Genomic DNA, 18,344 nt, shown 5'->3' on the forward strand with positions numbered 1-18,344 from the left:
TACGGGCAAGATTGCGCCATTGCTCTGGGAATTTCTGAATTCATTTTCGGCGTAGACTGGTAGGTGGTTTACTTGATCAATGGGACGGCATAGTTGTTGGTGCTCAGAATGTTAATTTGAACTCCTCACCCGAGCCTTTGATAAGAAGCGAGATTTTGCTATGAAATTTGTAAATAGCTGGTTGGAAACAGACATAGCTGGGGCTAACAAGATATGGAAAGATTTTCATGTGGCAGTTGTGCCGTAATTCGATTCTTACTAGAGATAATCTGAGAAAACAGCTAAACACTTGTTTGGTTCTAACATGGCCAAAGTTATCTGGGTTATTGTTGGGCATGTGATTTTGTGTTGCTTGCTGAACTTGGCCTTGCTCTTTCCTAGCACCGTTCCAAAATATAAGACGTTTTCGCAATTTAATTTGAACCAACAGGTTGTCTTACATTTGCAAACAGGGGGCGTAGAATGTCAAGTAGGTGGTAGCAAATTTTCGCCCTGTAGCTAGCGCTTCCACGGCGAGCTCCAGGTGACGATTTTCGCCCCAACTCGCTCCCCCCTTTCTCTCTTCCTATCATTGCTTTTCGCTTTTCGTTTCGTCAAGTATTGAACCAAATGTGGATGTATGTATACCTGTTTTTCGAGAGTACTATTGAACACCTGTTTATGGGCCAAGTTATGCTCAATCGCCCTCTTCTGTGACTCCAGATTTGAGAATTCAAAACAAGACCAAACCATGATTAGTTCAGATCAAAAAGGAAAAGACCATGCCTGGTTTCTCGAAATACCGCACCCCGTGTCAAAAAAGAAGGGGAAAAAAAATTAAACCTGAGTGTACTGAAGATGAAACACACGCAAATTTGATTCTGCAACCGCCACAATCTATGAACTCGAAAGACGCAGAACTTTGCCACTATATCACTACACAAGCACGCTCAGTAAAAGGCCTATTTTTCCAGTAAGTCAATCTTAGTACTACATAGTAACAATCTCTGGTCGTACAAGCTAAAAAGAACCTATGATCTGCTCGACGTATTCTTTTGGTTTCCATTTCGACCTGAACTACAAAGAATTAGACAAAAAAGGCGAGAGGAACAAGCGACTGCGCACGTGGTCACACACTGCTTACTACACACACACACACACACACACACACACACACCGAGATGGCGAAAACCGACGCCATCATCGCGTCACACCTAGTTACCGGACAAGCCATTTCGGAGCTCAGAGAGCTGCAGCTCAGCTGTGCTCCGATGGGTCAGCCGTCCAGTACGTCTTGACCGCCACGAGGACCTTCTCCTGGTTGAAGGGCCCGTCCTCGTGGTCCAGGATGCGGCTGTCCCACCGCATCCGCTGGGCTATGGCCTGGACCTTGGTGAGCACGTCGACCGTGTCGCGGATGATCGCCGTGCCCTCGGGCCTCAGTATCCTGTCCATCTCCAGGAGGATGTCCGTTATGTCGCACCTGCAGAGTTCAGCAGGATCAAATGTGTCAGCAGGAGTGAGCATCAGTTGAATATTATCACAACGTGCTCCCAGGTCTGCATACAAGTTCTTGCGTTTAAACCATGATCTTATGTTACATACTTACAGACAGTATAAACAGCAAACTATACTGTGACACCATAGCCATGAGTAAAGTAATGGTCTAACAATGACAAGTGTCAGCAGGAGTAAGCATCAGTCGAATTTTAAGTGATAATACTCAACCGAACCGATCTGCATAGAAGTCTTATCATTTCCTTTTCAAGTCTACCACTTAATATGGGGTGAACATGGTTCTGATTATCTCTGTGGCAATAACTATTTTTGGTTCCCCTCTATTACGGGTTGGAAAATGATGCGGAGCAACCACTAAAATATCTTATCAGAATCAGTAACAAACTACACAGCAGAACTAAAACACAATTTGATAAGCTGATGCAATCGTATGGCGTAAGTTAGACCGATCTAGGATCACCAACTAAAACACACCGTGATGGAACAATAGAGTAAACGTAAGTAGAACTGATTAAGGATCACTAACTAAAATAGATACTGAAACATGCATGTTTCCTTACCTGTCCTGGTAGATGCTGAACAAATTGTCGGCGTGCAAAAGGTCGTAGGTCCTCGGATACGTCGAGAAGGCTTCACACCAGTCCTGGTAAGTGCCGATGAACCCTCGCTCGTAAATTGCTCCAAGGGTGTCTTTATCCGAATTAACTGGAACGACGTTCATCACCCACACAGGGTACTTAACCAGGGAAGCGGCAAAACCGCCCAAGTTTGCATTCATGTCCATCACATTCCTGTACCGCCCCTGTGCTATGGGCGTGGTGCGTTTGTAGTACGCCAACCTCTTCTCCCACAGCTTCATGTCATCCTCAAACTTCTTTTCATCTATCCCCGGAATCGTGCCCCTCTTAACCCTTGGGGGCACCGTGAATGCCCTCTTTGGCCATCTCGCAACCTCTCCGCCGGCGATTGATCCCTGGTTGCTTACTTCAGGCAATGGAGTAAGACAGGATTCCATCTTCTTGTACCTATACAAAACAGTATGATAAAAAAAAATTCAGAGCAAGACAGACAGATAACTACCAACAGTATGATAACAATTCGAGAAGCAATTTAATACCAGGCAGCATCAGGGTTGTCACTCTTGCAGATATGGGGCATCTTATGCTTCTTTTTTATGTCGGCACACTCAAGGTGGTTCTTGGGCTTCTGCCAGATGGAGAGATCCTCCTTCTCGGCCACCTTATTCCAGCAAAGGCTCCTCGCGACATCCTCAATCTTGTCTTGCTCCCGCTTGAGGTCTTCCTCGGCCCTCTTCCACCCATTGTGGTGCGTCTTCCAGTTGATCGGAGGGCCCGAGTGAATCCAGTAGCCCCCTGGCCTTAGAATTCTATCGATCTCGGCAAGGTACAGTCCATCTGAAGATTTATTTATTTACAACATCAGTCAATCAGGCAGTTCACTCTTACTCAAGAACAGCTTGAAAAAGCTAAGGATCTACATATTAGAGAAAATTTCAGATGTATGAAGTGCTCACCATGTCCTTCCCAAGGAATCAGACAACGTGAACAATGAGCCAGATCAAATGCCCTAGATGGATAAGGCAACCGTATTGATCCCATCACCCCGAGGATGGCAGGCACACCACGTTCCAGTGCAAATTGCACCTGAGCTTCGTGTGTGTCCCTCGGCGCAAACGACACGGTAATGATGTTCCTCTTCAGCAAGTAAGCCCCAAAGCTAGCAACCTTCATCAATAATACAAAAGCATCAGCATCGTAACAACATACATAAACCTGAAGTCAGAAGATTTTCTCCAACAAGATCCTTGTCATACCCCGCAGCCCGTGTCGATCGCCGTCCTGATCCTCCCATCCGACAACGAGATGAGCTTACTGATTTCATCAATGTACGCGTCAGCGCCATGGGGAAACATAGTGCCACCACCGGGGAACCGGAACTTGTTCCCCTCCACTCGGATCCAGTTCTGCACGGCCTTCTCAATGCTGAGCTCCTTGTGAGGGATGTTGTCAAACCAAGCGACGTCCCTGCTCTCCGGCCACCTGAAGGGGTTCTTGTACTTTGGTGGCGCTGGAATGAGGCATCGGATCTGCCCGTCCTTGCCCGGGCAGTGCCTCTCACGGTATATCAGCATGTCCCGGTCAAACAGACGGCCACGTTTCCGGTCCTCGCATGGCGTGTACTCACTCTGATTGAGCGGGCAGGCAGGGAACTGCTGCACCGCAGACTCTGTGTCACTGAGGTTCAGCTGGTGGTGCGCATCAAAATCGAGCACATTCTCAGATGCAGGCGCAAAAGACGGCACCGAGCCGTCTCTCTGCGCCACGGTATCACAGTCAACTCGGCTGATTGCCGAATCAGCCACAGGATTCGGCATGGTGCTGTTCTGCCATGCCCCGAGCACGTAGAAGGCAACGCAGAGAGCGCTCACCACAAGTACGTAGGTGAGACGCTGCTTCTTGGATTCTTGCAGATGCTGGGCTTTAGGAGATGCTGGGTAATCTTTAGCCATGGCTCCTGCAAATTTGGAGAACGAGTGTTAGTACGGTGGTTTCCAACAGAAGCAACAATAGAACTACTGGGAAGTGTAAGAGATGCAAATGAACTCTGTAAAAAGAGCCCGACTGGAACTGTGCATACATTTGAACTGAAAGAACAGTAAAACTGAAAAAGAAACACATGTTTGTCACAGGGCAAACACAAGTCTGAAGCTTAAGGTAAACTACAAGCTCTGAATAGTGTAACTTAAAAATGGTAATGTAGAAGGGAACACTAACAGAAAAACTAGATAGAGCAGCAGTCAACTTCAGATTTGCAGTGAATTACAAAGCAAAAACTAAAAGTACTAACTACTGTAGTTCAAATGCATTGCAATATTCAAGTTCAGACATACACACTGAACATTTGACCAGTTACTTCCGAAGAAAACACACACTGACTATTAGAGATAAAGCAAACAGCTATTAAACAATTAATCATGGTCGTCTGCGCTGAAACAATTACAATAAAAAACAAAAAAGCACACAACAGCCATTTACATCTGTGTGCTATACATATACATAGAGGAAAGAAATTATAAAAGGAATAAGAGTATGAAATTACTCAACATAGACAATGAAAATGCATGTGTTACTACAGTAATTACATTTCTAAAGAAAGGGAGTTACAGTTAACCTCATCAGGCACTGTAATGTAACAGAACATAGGCGCAAATTACAAAGGCTGACAGAGCGACAGATCATAGGATTAACAAAACTCAAAGAATACCAAATTTACACTGACTAAAAAGCAAGAATACAAGTCCTCAGTAAGTGTACTAGAGCTGTAAGCAAACTTAAAACCCAACTACTGGACACGGTAAATCATGGTCATTTGGACTGTAAAAAGAGTTCCACATAACAGTAAATGATGGAAAGAGCTCAAATACTAGTACAAAAATAAACTTGAAAGACGATCAGCAACAGCCGCAGAAGTACTATTGAAGTTACAATGAACGGTGAAGCAAAATTTCAGGAAAAGAGGAAATTCGGAACATCAGAGACAAAATCCTATTTTCCTGACAGAACAACTACACAATAGAAACACTGCAAATAGAGGGGCAGGAAATTATATCACCCAAAAATATACATTGACAGAAAATTGTAAGAAATAACAGCATTACAGGGCAGAAAGTTACCCCTAACTAACTATACACCGAAAATACAACCAACCGCTGGAAACTGCCAGAAAATTGTAACTACTGAACTATTGGCTGCGCATCTGAACTGTGCTGATAAACCAACCGAGCGCACGGCCAAGACTAGGAGAAAGACATACAGCAAGGCTCCAAGCACATGCAGCTCCACACTAAGCAGACTGAACAACTAAGATTACCCCCCGAAATAACGAAGCACAAATTAGTACATGAACGCCGCAGCTGCTCGAGAAGGTCGCCGGTCCGGTGGCTAAACTAAGGGCATGTACAATGGTTGATATGATAAGTCTTATCTTAATTAAACATTGCGTGTAATTTAGGGATGACAATGAAACATGTATGCAATGGCGGCGGCTCTGAGCGCACGAAAACAGAGCACGAGCAGCAAGAAGTATCTGAATCTCGGTCTCAATCCATGAATTGCCTCACGCATTGGACAAGGCTGCATATGAAGGAGCCGATCTGTCCGGCGCGCCTCTCCCTCTCCCTCTCTCGCGCGCACATGCACGTAGGCGGAGCCTCCTGGCCCGCCCCCCGCAGCCACATCCAGCTCCGTTGCGGCTGCCCCGGCCTCCGCCGCCGACGAACAGGACAAAGCGGCTAGGGATCAATCATGAACATGAGCGCGGACCTACCAAGATTTGGGGTGCGGGGAATCGGATCGGGGAGCGCAGACCAAGAAGGAGAAATCGCAAGCAACGGAGCAGATCTGGCTCTCCGCAACGGACGGGGAAGGGGAGGGGAGGAGAGCCGCTCCAAGCACCGCACGTGAATCCTAGAGCCGTAGAGCGCTTATTACAAGAGAAGAAAACAGAGCAAAAATGGCGAGGCAGAGCCACCGCCCGCCGGGCCATCGGATCCACTCGCCACCCACACCACGCACGACCCACCCCAACAAGAAACAAACAAGCAAACAAACAGTAGAGCAAGCCGGCAGACCTGTCCGTCGGGAAGAAGCCACCGTCCTCTCCTCTCCTCTCCTCCTGGGTAGGAGCTCAGCGCGCCGGGACGGAAGAGGAAGAAGGAGGCGGGGGAGCTGGCCTCCGTCTCCGGTGAGCCCAAGCTCTATTTATTCACGCGAGCGAGCTCTTCAACGACGGCCCGGCGAGCGGGGCGGGCAGGTGAGCACTCTGAGCAGGGAGTGGGGAGTGAAGTGGTGTGATGCCAAACACCACCCACGCCGACACAGAGGAATAAAATGGGGGTGGTGTGAAAAGGCCGCCTCCCCGCGTCTGTCCACCGTCACATGGGGCCGTCCGTTAATTGCACCGACGAAAATGTCCATGGATCCTCCTCATCCTCCCTCCCCGGCGGACTTTTTTGGTCAATCTGTGGAACTGGAACCAACGGGCTGAGAAAGAAGATGAGAGGGAACCGGCGCTTGCAAATTGCTGCTTTCTTGGCATTGGTTTCTGAAAAAACAATCTCCCCCTTTTTTTTGACGATTCAACGATCTAGCTTGGATTCCTTCATCGAAAATCCAACGAGATTTAAAACCGAACAAAAATTAAAAAAATTCCGATTTCTTTTTGTAAGCAAGAAAGATGTGTATGTGCGTGATGTTCGTGCAAAATTTGGTGATGTGAGTAGCGCGCGGCAAAAAAAAGACAAAATCCAGGCGTGAACAGTGTTGTTTTTCAAATGTTTCTCTCGGACATGAATTTGTGTCTTTTTTTGTCATGAGCTCCTCGAATGTTCAAACATCTCCGAATTTAGCACCGACGTCACGCACTCAAACATCTTCCACCATGATTTTTTTTTGGAATTTTTGGAATTTGCTTTCTATTTTAAATCGCGTTAATGTTCACTCCCGGGCTCATCAAAATGCTGCTTCCTTCGTTCATGTGCTTTTCTTCTTAAACTACGGTAGATCTTGTAACAAACAAACAAACAAACAAACAATTCGCCATGGTTCCGCATTGCTTATTCCGCATGCAAGGTAAAATAAGACCGCCATGACAACCAGCGACGCCAAACGGGCAGCGTGTAGCAATGTCAGCAAATAGGGATATTAAACCATTGGATTTTTCAAGATTGCAAGCACACGAACCAACACCACGCGTATAAAAACGGACGATGGATTATTATTGTTACCTTCACCAAGGCAAAGATCCCGTTCCCCCCTCGTGTCGCCCTCGCGATTTCGCCCGGCCTTGCCTGATCTACCATTGATCTGGGCCGCTTCACTCGCCGCGCCCCGCCCACGGCGACGCCTGCTCGCAATGCAATTACAATTTACAACACAAGGAGGGAGGGGAGGGTGGAACCAAAAGGCTCTCCTTTTGAGCTATTCCTTTTATTTATCTCCCAGCACGGCAGCTCCTGTTTTCCTCCTTGTTTCCTGCCTACATGGAGTGGACAGGATTTGGTCAATGGTGACAGCGCAAGCACCACACATGTTTTGGGGAACACATTATGGGCCATCCATTTGAGAGCTCACAGCATGCTACAGCTTTTCCTTCTTTTTTATTTACTTGAAAAAATATATTTACTACCTTCACGGTCGGTGGAAATGGTGGTACTGGTTACATACCTATGCAATGAAAATGCATGGACCACATGTCCACAGGGCGCCGGGATTTATGCAAACACATGTCACATGTCTTTGGTCTATTTCTTGGAAAAAAATTGGGAAGAAAACAATGTTGTGTTTCTTCCGGAAGACATGCTTCCAACGCATATTTGTCAGTTTAAATTACGTAACGAGAAAATGGGACCAGAGAAGTGAGGATAATCTTGTCGTAAAATGATGATATTGCTTGCCTCCATCGCAAAGATCACCGAGTCGAGCAATGATCTCAAAAGTGCACCATCACTTTCGAAATTTTCCTTTTTATCTCTTTATCTCTTTCACCGCTATTGATTTTCAAGTGAATTTGTTAGAGGCGGCGTTGGAGATCCATAATTTTGGATCTGAACAACAACCAACTAGATTCAGAACTGTAGCATCATACATGCATTGCACATTGGCATGAACTTACTAGGTTACCCTCACGCATATAACTTTGAAGAAACAGTGGTGGCATGGTCTCTGAAAAGAGAAAAGGAACGACAACAAAAGGCAGACGCAGTGGTGACATATTCCTCCTTTGTGCAAGGATTTCTTCACGAGGCGCACCCCGTCCCGCCTTCCTCTCCCCCTCCTCCTCCCTCCCCCCCCCCCCACGCTCTCGTCGCCCCCCGAGGAGGCGGAGCGCCCCCTCCCCTCCTCCTCCATCCCCCTTTGTTGCCGCCGGCTGAGGCCACCGGCGTGCCCGGGTGGCGCCGGCGGCGGCAGACGTCCCTTCCCCGCGCTTTTGGAGGGGGAGTCGAGGCTCCCTCCTGCCCGGCGGCGGTGCTGCTCGGCTGGCGGCGGTGTGGCTCGGCGGCGGGGTTCAACGGGCCTTGAGTGCCCTCAATGTGGCGGCGTGGCCGTTGGCTGCGGGGGCCGCACGGTGAGCGGCTGGCCGGCGGCGCCCGCTCGGCCCAGATCAGGGCTGGGACGGGTCCGCGGTGGTGATGGCTCCAATGGCTGGCGTGCTGTAGCATGGTAGCAGGGACTGTACGGACCCGTTGGGGTCAGGCCGGGCCGATGGTGGCCTGGCAGGTCCTTGTCGCTATGTCCGGTCGGCTCCGCGCGGCGGTGGAGGTTGTCCCCTCCCGTCGGCTGCGTTGCGGTTGCCCCCGAGCCCGGTGTCTCCTCGTCCTACCTCCAGGTCTCATGTTGGTGTCCTCAGTGAGAAGGTGAAGTTGGTGCGGTGGCCGTGGTGGCACAGGCTGGTGGGCGGCATGTTGGGAGGTGCACTTCCGATTGTTTGGGATGGCGGTGGTGGTTTCGGGGTGGGAGAAATCTCTGGCGGCTCGTTCGCCACCGGCGCAGCCGCCGGGCCCTCCTGAGGGGCGTCGGTGATACCGCTTCCCCACTGCCATCCGCGTACCGAGGGAATCCCCAGGACTTGTCTGGGCAGCAGCGGTGCCGTCGTCGCATTCCTTCCTGAAGGTGTTGCTTGGTACGCGAGGCCTCGGAGTGCTAGGTGATAACCCACAAGTATAGGAGATCGTTTGTAGCCTTCTTCGATAAATAAGAGCGTCGAACCCAACAAGGAGCTAAAGGCAGAACAAATATTCCCTCAAATTCTATCGACCACGATACAACTCTACGCACACTTGACGTTTGCTTTATCGGAAACAAGTATGAAACTATTTTGTAGTTGTGATGCTAGAACTACTTTGCAAGAATAAAACTAGAAGTACTTTGCAAGATAATAAAAGTTAGGTGTTTAGTAAAAGAGTTTGTGTCAACAAGAAAGTTAGGTGTTTATGGTAGCAAGATTGTTGATGTAGATCCCCGTCACGATCCTAGCCCCGGCGGCGTTCCGGCCCCACCGGAAGCGAGGGGGAGAGAGCCCCCCTTCTTCTTCTTCTTCCTTGCCCCCCCCCCCCCTAGATGGGAGGAGAGTTCCCCCTCTGGTCCATGGCCTCCATGGCATCGTAGGGGAGGGAGCCCCTCCGAGATTGGATCTCCCTCTATATGCTCTTCTGTTTCGCGTCCCCCGGATCTGGCCGAAAACCGTTTCTTATATTCCTGGAGATCCTTGACTCCGATCCCTCGAGTCTAGGGCCTGATCGAGGTTTTTGAATTTGCAAATCTCACGAGATATAAAAATTCATGAATTCAAGAAATATAATAAACGGAGTCACGGATCATAAACTCAACAAAGTCTACGGATTCAAAAAATGTTCACAGATTTTAAAAAAGGTTCACGAGTTCAAGAAATGTTCATGAATTCAAAAAGAGTTCATGAATTCAGTTTTTCATCATTAATTCACAAAAATTCATGAATTCAATGAATTTGATAGAAGTTCAGGAGTTCGAATTATGTTCCCAAAGTACAAAATAATAAAATGTTCAGGAATTCATAAAAATTGCATGAATTTGGAAAAAAGTTCACAAGTTCAAAAAATGATCGCGAATCCAACAAATATTCATGAACTTAATAGATAGCCTATTAAAAAATGAATATAAAACTAGAAAAAGAATTTAAAAAAATGAAAAAAAATCTAGAGCAAACCATGATAGAAAAACAAAATAAAAGGAAAATAGGAAGGAAGAAACAAAACCAAAAAACTGAAATAAATGGAAAAAACCCGAATAAAACTAGGCAGCAAAACATAATAAAAAGATATTGTAAAAAGATAAAGGAAATTCATTTTTTTTTGCTAAATATGCCTCACTTTATTGATCATAAGAAACGTTCATAAAAATACATTGAATGTCCGGAGGCTGAAGAAGCCGAAGATGGCGTCCTTCAGGGAGATCAAGAGCAAATTTAGCCGAGCTCTCTTCTATCTATCCCCAACTCTAGAAGATGAAAGAACTCTGGATTGACCCAAAGCTCTCCTCTATCGAATGTGGATTTATAAAGCTCAGGCTTCTGGACACCTCCTATCCATACCCTATAGTGTTGCTCTGAGATCTGTGCTACACAACTAACTTCTACATGAAAATTTCTCCTTTTTGTTTCTTCAAAACGAGACACTATATGGACTTCAAGCTTTGCAGGACAACAAAACATTCTTACTACAGTGCGGAAAGAAAACTTTCAGATTTTTTTGGTACGACATAAATATACAAAATGATATTTTTTTGGATAAACAATATTAGTTTTAGTATATATGTTTCACGAAAAAACGTGAAATTTCTTTTTCCAACATTTCAGTTAGAATGTTTTATTGTCCTTCAAAGTTTGGAGTTCATTTGTTGTTTTATCTGGAAGAAACAAAAAAGACAAAAGTGCTCGCACGAATCTTGATACAGAAATAAGGGGGTGTATGAAAGCCTATGCTTTGTCAAATGTTAACCCTCCTCTATCTATCCCCAACTCTCGATCGGGCCCATTTAAAATAAACTCTGGATTGTTCCTACTGGTCTCCGCAGGTTGGGCCTGGCATGCATAGCCGACGTACTCCCACCAAATTCCATCATGTACCCCTTATGTATCCCTCTTAATGTCCAACTAGATGAATAAAGCTTGGGCATTTTTCTCAAAAAAAAAAACCAAATTCCATCATGTCGGTTGGGATTTGAGAACCAGGCCGCCTATTTATTTATTCCAACGAGGAGACACGAGGCGCATCGCATCGATCGGTCGAGTCCATACCATCATCGGCCGATCTCGATCGGCCAGCCATGGCGAGCTCCGGCGGTTTCATGGCGTTCGAGATCAACTTCTCGCTGCACAATCTTGTCTACTCGGAGGTCGTCCCCGCCGGCGGCCACTGCTGGCGGCTGGCCTGCTACCCGCACGGCGACCCGAGCCACGTCGCCGCGCCCTTCCGCTTCATCTCCGTCTACCTCGAGCTGGTCGGCAAGCCCAGCCGCGCCGACGCCGACCCCTTCACGGTCACCTTCACCGCCTTCGCCGCGCACGGCGACGGCTCTCCGCCGTCCCACCACGCGGAGTGCGGGCACGTCTACACGCGGGGCAACCACGGCCTGAAGCGGCCGTGCGGGTTCCCCGGAGTTCATCGGCGACTACACCGGCATCCCCATCGAGCGCGGGCTGACGGTCATGTGGAGGGTGAGGGTGACGCGGGAGGAGCCCGACCGCCCCGAGATCGGCCGCCAGCTCGGCCGGCTGCTGGACCCAGGGCTCGCCGCCTGGACCGACGTCTCCTTCGTGGTCGCCGGCGAGACCTTCCGCGCCCACCGCGCCCTCCTCGCCGCCCGCTCCCCGGTCTTCGAGGCGCAGCTATTCGGCGCCATGCTCGAGTCCTCCTCCGCCTCCATCACCCTGGAGGACATCGAGCCCGGCACCTTCGAGGCCATGCTCCGGTTCATCTACACGGACGCGCTCCCCGACGACGATGCCGATCCCCCGGACCTCGAGGCGCTCCGGCGCCTCCTCGTGGCGGCGGACAGGTTCGCGCTCGACGGGCTCAAGCGGGAGTGCGCCGAGAGGCTGCTGGGCAGCATGTCGACGGACACCGTCGTCGACATGCTGCGGTGGGCCTGCACGTACAACTGCGCCGAGCTCCGGGAAGAGTGCGTCGACTTCGTGGCGGCGCGCCGGAACTTCAACGAGGTGGTGCTCACCGTCGGCTTCATGCAGCTGGTGCTCGAGTCGCCGTCCGTCCTGGACGACGTCAAGGAGAGCGCCGCGAGGCAGCAGCGCGCCAAGGAGTCTCTTGGCGATTCAGACGTACCTATTCGTAGGGGCATGGCGTCGCCATATTATGGATATTATTATTACTAGCCTGCTGCTGCTTGATTTCGCAGGCTTGGATGGAAACCCTAGGAACTTTAAGAAATCTAGTAGTAAAGAAAAATTATGCTTGAGTTTTTGAAAATTTTAATAAGGAGAGGCGCATAACTGTAGAATACTTCTTTTTATTTATTTATTTTTGATGAGTTGGAACTGTAGAATACTTCTGTCTCTAGCCCCATTATCATTATGTGCCAGTATGTATTTTGACTGTCCAGAGTGACTTTCAAGCCTATCTACTTGTCTTAGATTTGACTAAATACGGATGTATCTAGACACGTTTTAGTGGCAGCAGCAGGGAACAAGAACAGGGTGGGAAATCATGGGACAATGCCCAATGCAAATTTTGCAAGGCACGACTAGTCTAATACGCAGCATAATCAAGACAAACATAATATTATGCAGAATAAAATGAAACGGACGGACCAGAAAAGATAACTTTCAAGTTAATGAAAATTTCAAGGATGTCATGCTGCTGTAGTATGGAGCTTGGTGCCAGGATCTGCGTCGATTCTTGCCGAGCCGAGGGAGATTCTGGCAACACATACATAAAAATACTTCCTGCAAAAAAATTGTAAAATACTTTTGTTTCTTCGTGACCTGCCAATGCCATAGCCCCATCCTGCCGGTATTCTGACTGTCCAGATTTAAATTCGCCGTCAATTCACATTGCAAGCTATTCCTCCTCTGTTCTCACTTGATACTCTCTCCGCTATATATATGTGCAGTAGACAAGTGCAACGTGCCAACAGGTTATCAAGTGATGCAAGGGCAAAAATAATCAATGTAAAACAGCGGGAAGGTAGAAGGAAGACTGGTATCAGGTTGTGGGTAATAAGTTGCAGAAGATTATTACTCTCTGCACACCAAACTAAAGCTGGCATGACCATTGTCCATAGCGATCGATCCAAATTAGAGTATTGAACGTACACACGCACACACTAGAGCCCAGAGTGCGTCTTCCTTGCAGTAAGTTAGCAGCCATCAGACCTGAAAAAGCCTAAATTTAGTTCACCTTTGTGAAACATGTTCTCTTACAAGCCAAAAACCAGAGCTAAGAACGAGAAGTGCAGGAAAAGACAGAGGCATGAGATAGCAGGCGATGATGCTACGCTACTCTAGTACTCCCTCCGTCCGAAAAAACTTGCCCCTCAAATGGTGGTGCTATATACATCCATTTGAGGAACAAGCTTGGGACAAGTTTTTCCGGACGGAGGGATTAGTAGCAACAGAATGGGCGAAAAACGCCAGCTTAGTTCCTTTCAGTAACCAAGGGGGTCAAATGCTTAGCAAGGACGAAATGAACGCCACCCCACCGATTTGCTTGGCAGTGTACCTGATGGCAGGCGAACATCATCCGAGCTTCTCCAGTTCCCTTTCCTTTGGCATTCAACTTGTTTCTTGTGCTTGCAACAAACCCAGAGCAGGAGCCAGATCTCCGGTCGCGGTTCATGGTCAAAGCTTCCACGCCACTTCAATTAACCCCTTCCCTGATAATGCGCTTTCATCAAAGAGATAAAGCAGGGATGTCTTTCAGGCTGCGGTAGCTCCGACATCATCCAGCCATCCCACATCTGAGGAATATGTGGCAGCCATCCTCTGTTGAAGCAAACTGCGCACCCTGTGTCAAGATCCACGGTTCTCCTTACAAAAACTTGTCCTCGAAGCAGGCTGCCAGTGGAACTGTTCACCTTGTTGGGGATCTTTCATTCAGGTTTATCTCAGCTCTCATGTCACCTTTCAAGCTTTGCAAAATCAATATACATGTAGTTTTTGTGATGAGATACAACAGCAGAAATAAATAAATAAATGTGGTTTTGTGATGAGGTACTCGCATATGTGAGCACTGAGTAGCAGAAATCACAAGTCTAATTCATGCCATCTCCATTGGTTTAGTTTTGATGATCAATGGCAGGTGTAAAATGATGAGACTAATTCATTATCGATCATGCTTCAGTCTCAAATAAGTTGCCTTTTCATGTTCGAAAGTTTTCTAAGCGGAGTAAAACCAGCTACAGGATATATCTTACAATGATAAAGGGAAAGAAATCAAGAGGCATAGAAGATCACCCAATAGAAACATATTTCCTAAGCATATTTCCGATAGAAGAGCTGCAGAGTTACTACTAACTAACATATGGTGGTAAGCAAAAAACAATAAATTGAAAACAGATTGGAGTGAAAGAAAATCTCTGGAAAGCATATTTACTGGAAAACAATGCAAGGCAGTTCTTTTCCTTTCTGGTTCTCTTCTCTAGGTGCTGGTTTCAAAATAAAATGAGTCTACCCACACATCCAACGTCCATTATCCTAAAAAATGGCGATGCTTTCTTCTCTACTTAAAGACAACATTAACACCTCAGGGCTCAAGAATTAAATAGTCAGTTTCATTAGGCATTAGCAACGACCAAACCAGCAATTGGCATGCATTCTACAGCACAAAATCTACATCTATTTAGGCGAAAGATCTAATGTGATTACCAGCTTCGTAGGTATGGTGAGAACTCTGTCATATCATACACATAATTAATTTCCATAGCCCGTACTTGGTTCATGTAAATCTGAATCTAGTCGGAACTACCCCTCTGCAAGCGTCAGCATAGTCTCCAAGGCTTATCTCAGTTCTCATATCACATGTGTGACCAAAGGTGGATACAGAGTACACAACAATCGCAAAACAAAATCCAGCTACAATACCCACATCTGAAACACTCCTTGCTCTTACCACAGAACTTTGAATGTTCACGGAGATAAACATTGATGGGTACTGACAAATGTACATATTTTTAATCCCTAACAAGGCACGGAAACTATAATTGCAAAATGAATTGCTGGACTGGGAATTAATACTCATCAATGAGCATTACAGTAATTTTTGTTTTAACTGAACATATGGTATTGTTAATCTTGCCAATCATCAGCGGTTGACATTTGCAGTTTTTATGCAAAAGTGTTTCATCATAGATCATGCTTCAGTCCCAAATAGGTTACCTTTTCATGTTCGAAAATTGTCTCAGCGTAGTAAAATCAGCTACAGGATATAGGAACAAAGATAATCAATCTTAGAAGCATAAGGGGAAAGATATCAAAAGGCACCCAATAGAAACTTATTTTCTAAGCATGGCCTAGAAGTAAAAAACTGAACTGTTTAGATGATGGAAAACAAAAGGCAAATCAATGAAAATGGAAACATAAAATTTGGAGCAGAAGCAAATCATATCGATATATTTACTGGAAACGGATGTGGTACAGTCCTTTTGTTTTCTGGTTCATGGGTTCTGGTTTCAAAAGAAAATTGGTCTACCCACATATTCAGTTTCCATTATCCTAAATGGATGTCGGAAAGACAAATATATTCATGGCTCTCATTTCAGAGATTGTAAGCAATGCTTTCTTGTCTACCTAATGACAACATTAACACCTGAAGGCTCAGGAACTAAATTATCAGTTTCCTTAGGCATTGGCAACAACCAAACCAGCATGTGGCAGACATAATACAGCAGAAACCCAACATTTATTTAGGCAAAAAGCACTAATGTGAATTACCAGCTTCGCAGGCATGGTGAGAACCCAGTCCTTGGTTCATGTAAATCTGAATCTAGCCGGCACTACCCCTTCACAAGCTGTTGCATAGTCTTCAGCGAGGTGCGGCGCAACTTCCGTGTGAGGGGAAATGAACTTCTCCACGAATACCTTCTCTCTCACCTTGAAAGCGGTATAGTAGTAGCCTGGGTTGCACTTGAGCAATCCATTTTCCATGAGAAACTTTACAACGTAGTACCTGGGTTTCATCCGGCCCTCCAGCTTGTAATTGATAATTATTGACCGTTCAGCAATGTAGGACGGTTCCAACCCCACCTCAGAGATGAGGAAATCAGACCTGCGCTGCAGTAATTCCTTTGACTTCCTCAGCACACACGGAGCCATACGCAGAGCAATGCTCACCTCAGCGTCTGACCACCTGAACGTCTTCTTCAAGTAGGCCACTTTGGCGGCGATCTTCTCCTCACCGAGGAATCCGACGGCATCCAACGCGTGCCTGAACATCCCCGAGCCACGAGGTACGCCAAGGCCTTCGGCGCATGCCACCATCACCCGGACGCGCTCTGGCTTGCTGCTCAGGACTCCGCCCTTAGCGAGGGACAGCTTGGTGATATTGCAATCATCTAGCCCGCACTGTCGTAAGAGCGCAACGTTGGGCTTGACCGTCCCCTCGATGTCAGCACCGGCGAGGTAGCCTTTCTTGAGCACCCGGAAGAGGTTCTCCGAGGAGCCTAAGAGGGGCAGGTAGTACCGCAGCTTGGAAACAATGGACCTGGAGCGGAAGTGGACGAAGGAGAGCGGGATGAGGCGCGCGATCTCGGAATGCGACAGGCCGAGGCCGGCGAGCTCAATTGCGACGGGGCCCAGGGTTTTCTCCACGCTGGCGCAGAGGAACAGCGGGTCCTTGGCGACGAGGGCGGCGACATCGGCGGCGGAGAGGCCGAGGCCGGCGAGGAAGGCGAGGACGGCGTCGGGCTTGGCGGGGGACTTGAGGTGGGAGAGCTTGGCGGAGGCCTTGAGTGCCTGGGCTCGGGTGAGGCCGCAGGTGGAGACGAGGTAGTCGTGGGCGACGAAGCTAGGGTTTGGGGAAACGGCGGCCGCGGAGAGGGGGCGGTGGAGAGGGGGGGCCTGAGAGGTGGCGGGAGAAGAGAGGAGCCGCACGAGGATGCAGCCACGGAGGCGGAGCATGGCGGCGGCGGCGGCGGAGAGATTGATTCCCGATGGAGGCAGGGTGCGAATGGGATGGTGCTTCGGTGGAGGGGATGCGGCGCCCCGGCGAGACAGGTGAAGGCACGGAGGAAGTGAAGAGGAGAAGAGACCGGCGAGGATGGCGCTTCGCCGGCGGCGCCGCCGGAGAGATTTTCCGGTCCGCTGTGAGTGGAGAGGAAAAATGCGGAATGGCAGGCGCGATGCGAATGGAGGCTCCCCAAATTGCAATATCACTGAATCCCAGGGGTCTTTACGTCTTTCAAACATACAAAATACATTTTTTTTTCAAAAGAAAACATACATAATACATTGAGCCTTATGAAAACTTTCATATACACATGGAAAATAGATATCCCCTCCGTTCAATAACGTAGTGCGTATAGATTTTCGAAAGTCAGACTTTGCAAAATATGATCAAATTTATAAAGAAAACTACTTATACCTACATTATCAAATATATAAAATATGAACCTACGTCTTGTCTTATGATGAATCTAATGATATATGTTTGACATCTAGATGTAAATGTTTTCCTTCACAAACTTGGTCAAATTTTGTTAGGTTTGACTTTTCAAAAAATCTGTATGCAATCATTATGCAATCAGTATAATAAGGAAAATGGCTTTGAGAGATAAGATTATATCACAAAATAAGTTATTATACGACTTGTACTTATCTTGTGATTTTTTTTGTAGGTATAGTACTTCCTCCATTTTTATTTACTCTGCATATTAGAGTTGATTGAAGTCGAACTTCGTAAAATTTGACCAAGTTTATAAAAAATATATAAATATTTATCCTAACAAATCTATATGATACGAAAGTACGTTCAATAATGAATATAATGGTATTGATTTGTTATTGTACATGTTAATATTTTTGACTATAAACTTTGTCAAAATTTATAAAGCTTGACTTTGACTAAAACTAATATGCAGAGTAAATAAAAACGAAGGGAGTAAATGGCTATGCTTTTTTTGTAGGTAGTAAATGGTTACTTTTTTCCGATTTTTTTAAATGGTTATGCTTGCTAATCAATCCAATCCAAATTATATGTCGCTCAAACATATGTATCTAATTAATATGGATCGGATGGAGCAGAAAAGTTCATACGGATATATATTTTCTCAAAACTTGAA

At 46.9% G+C, this 18,344-nt stretch overlaps 3 protein-coding genes across 7 annotated transcripts; 1 reads left to right on the top strand and 2 right to left on the bottom strand.

Annotated features, from left to right (window-relative positions):
* Positions 1-929: 929 nt before the first annotated feature.
* Positions 930-7,450, bottom strand: LOC125527287 (putative methyltransferase PMT17). Of its 3 annotated transcripts, none has more exons than XM_087527940.1 (6): positions 7,304-7,450; positions 3,332-4,032; positions 3,032-3,242; positions 2,615-2,912; positions 2,058-2,522; positions 930-1,462 (listed from the first exon to the last, which is right to left on the bottom strand). In XM_087527940.1, exons 2-6 carry the CDS (start codon positions 4,025-4,027, stop codon positions 1,237-1,239), a joined length of 1,896 nt encoding a protein of 631 aa, XP_087384066.1. In that variant the 5' UTR covers positions 4,028-4,032; positions 7,304-7,450; the 3' UTR covers positions 930-1,236. The 3 variants fall into 3 exon arrangements, with proteins under 3 accessions (XP_087384066.1, XP_048547775.2, XP_087384067.1); XM_048691818.2 differs by lacking the exon at positions 7,304-7,450 and adding an exon at positions 6,149-6,484; XM_087527941.1 differs by lacking the exon at positions 7,304-7,450 and adding an exon at positions 5,845-6,046.
* Positions 7,451-10,372: 2,922 nt separating this feature from the next.
* LOC147963274 (BTB/POZ and MATH domain-containing protein 1-like) lies at positions 10,373-13,138 on the top strand. The gene has a single exon (XM_087527944.1). It carries the CDS (start codon positions 11,761-11,763, stop codon positions 12,442-12,444), a length of 684 nt encoding a protein of 227 aa, XP_087384070.1. The 5' UTR covers positions 10,373-11,760; the 3' UTR covers positions 12,445-13,138.
* Positions 13,139-13,278: 140 nt separating this feature from the next.
* LOC125513637 (uncharacterized) lies at positions 13,279-17,321 on the bottom strand. Of its 3 annotated transcripts, none has more exons than XR_015608163.1 (3): positions 16,000-17,321; positions 13,790-14,190; positions 13,279-13,443 (listed from the first exon to the last, which is right to left on the bottom strand). XR_015608163.1 is itself a non-coding variant. In XM_087527943.1 (2 exons), exon 1 carries the CDS (start codon positions 17,182-17,184, stop codon positions 16,036-16,038), a length of 1,149 nt encoding a protein of 382 aa, XP_087384069.1. In that variant the 5' UTR covers positions 17,185-17,321; the 3' UTR covers positions 13,279-13,443; positions 16,000-16,035. The 3 variants fall into 3 exon arrangements, 1 of the variants encoding a protein (XP_087384069.1); XR_015608164.1 differs by having other exon boundaries at positions 13,790-14,198; XM_087527943.1 differs by lacking the exon at positions 13,790-14,190.
* Between the last annotated feature and the right edge of the window lie 1,023 nt (positions 17,322-18,344).

Source organism: Triticum urartu, chromosome 6A (assembly GCF_056163025.1).
Source record: "Triticum urartu cultivar PI428250 chromosome 6A, HENAU_Tu73, whole genome shotgun sequence".
Lineage (NCBI taxonomy): Eukaryota > Viridiplantae > Streptophyta > Magnoliopsida > Poales > Poaceae > Triticum > Triticum urartu.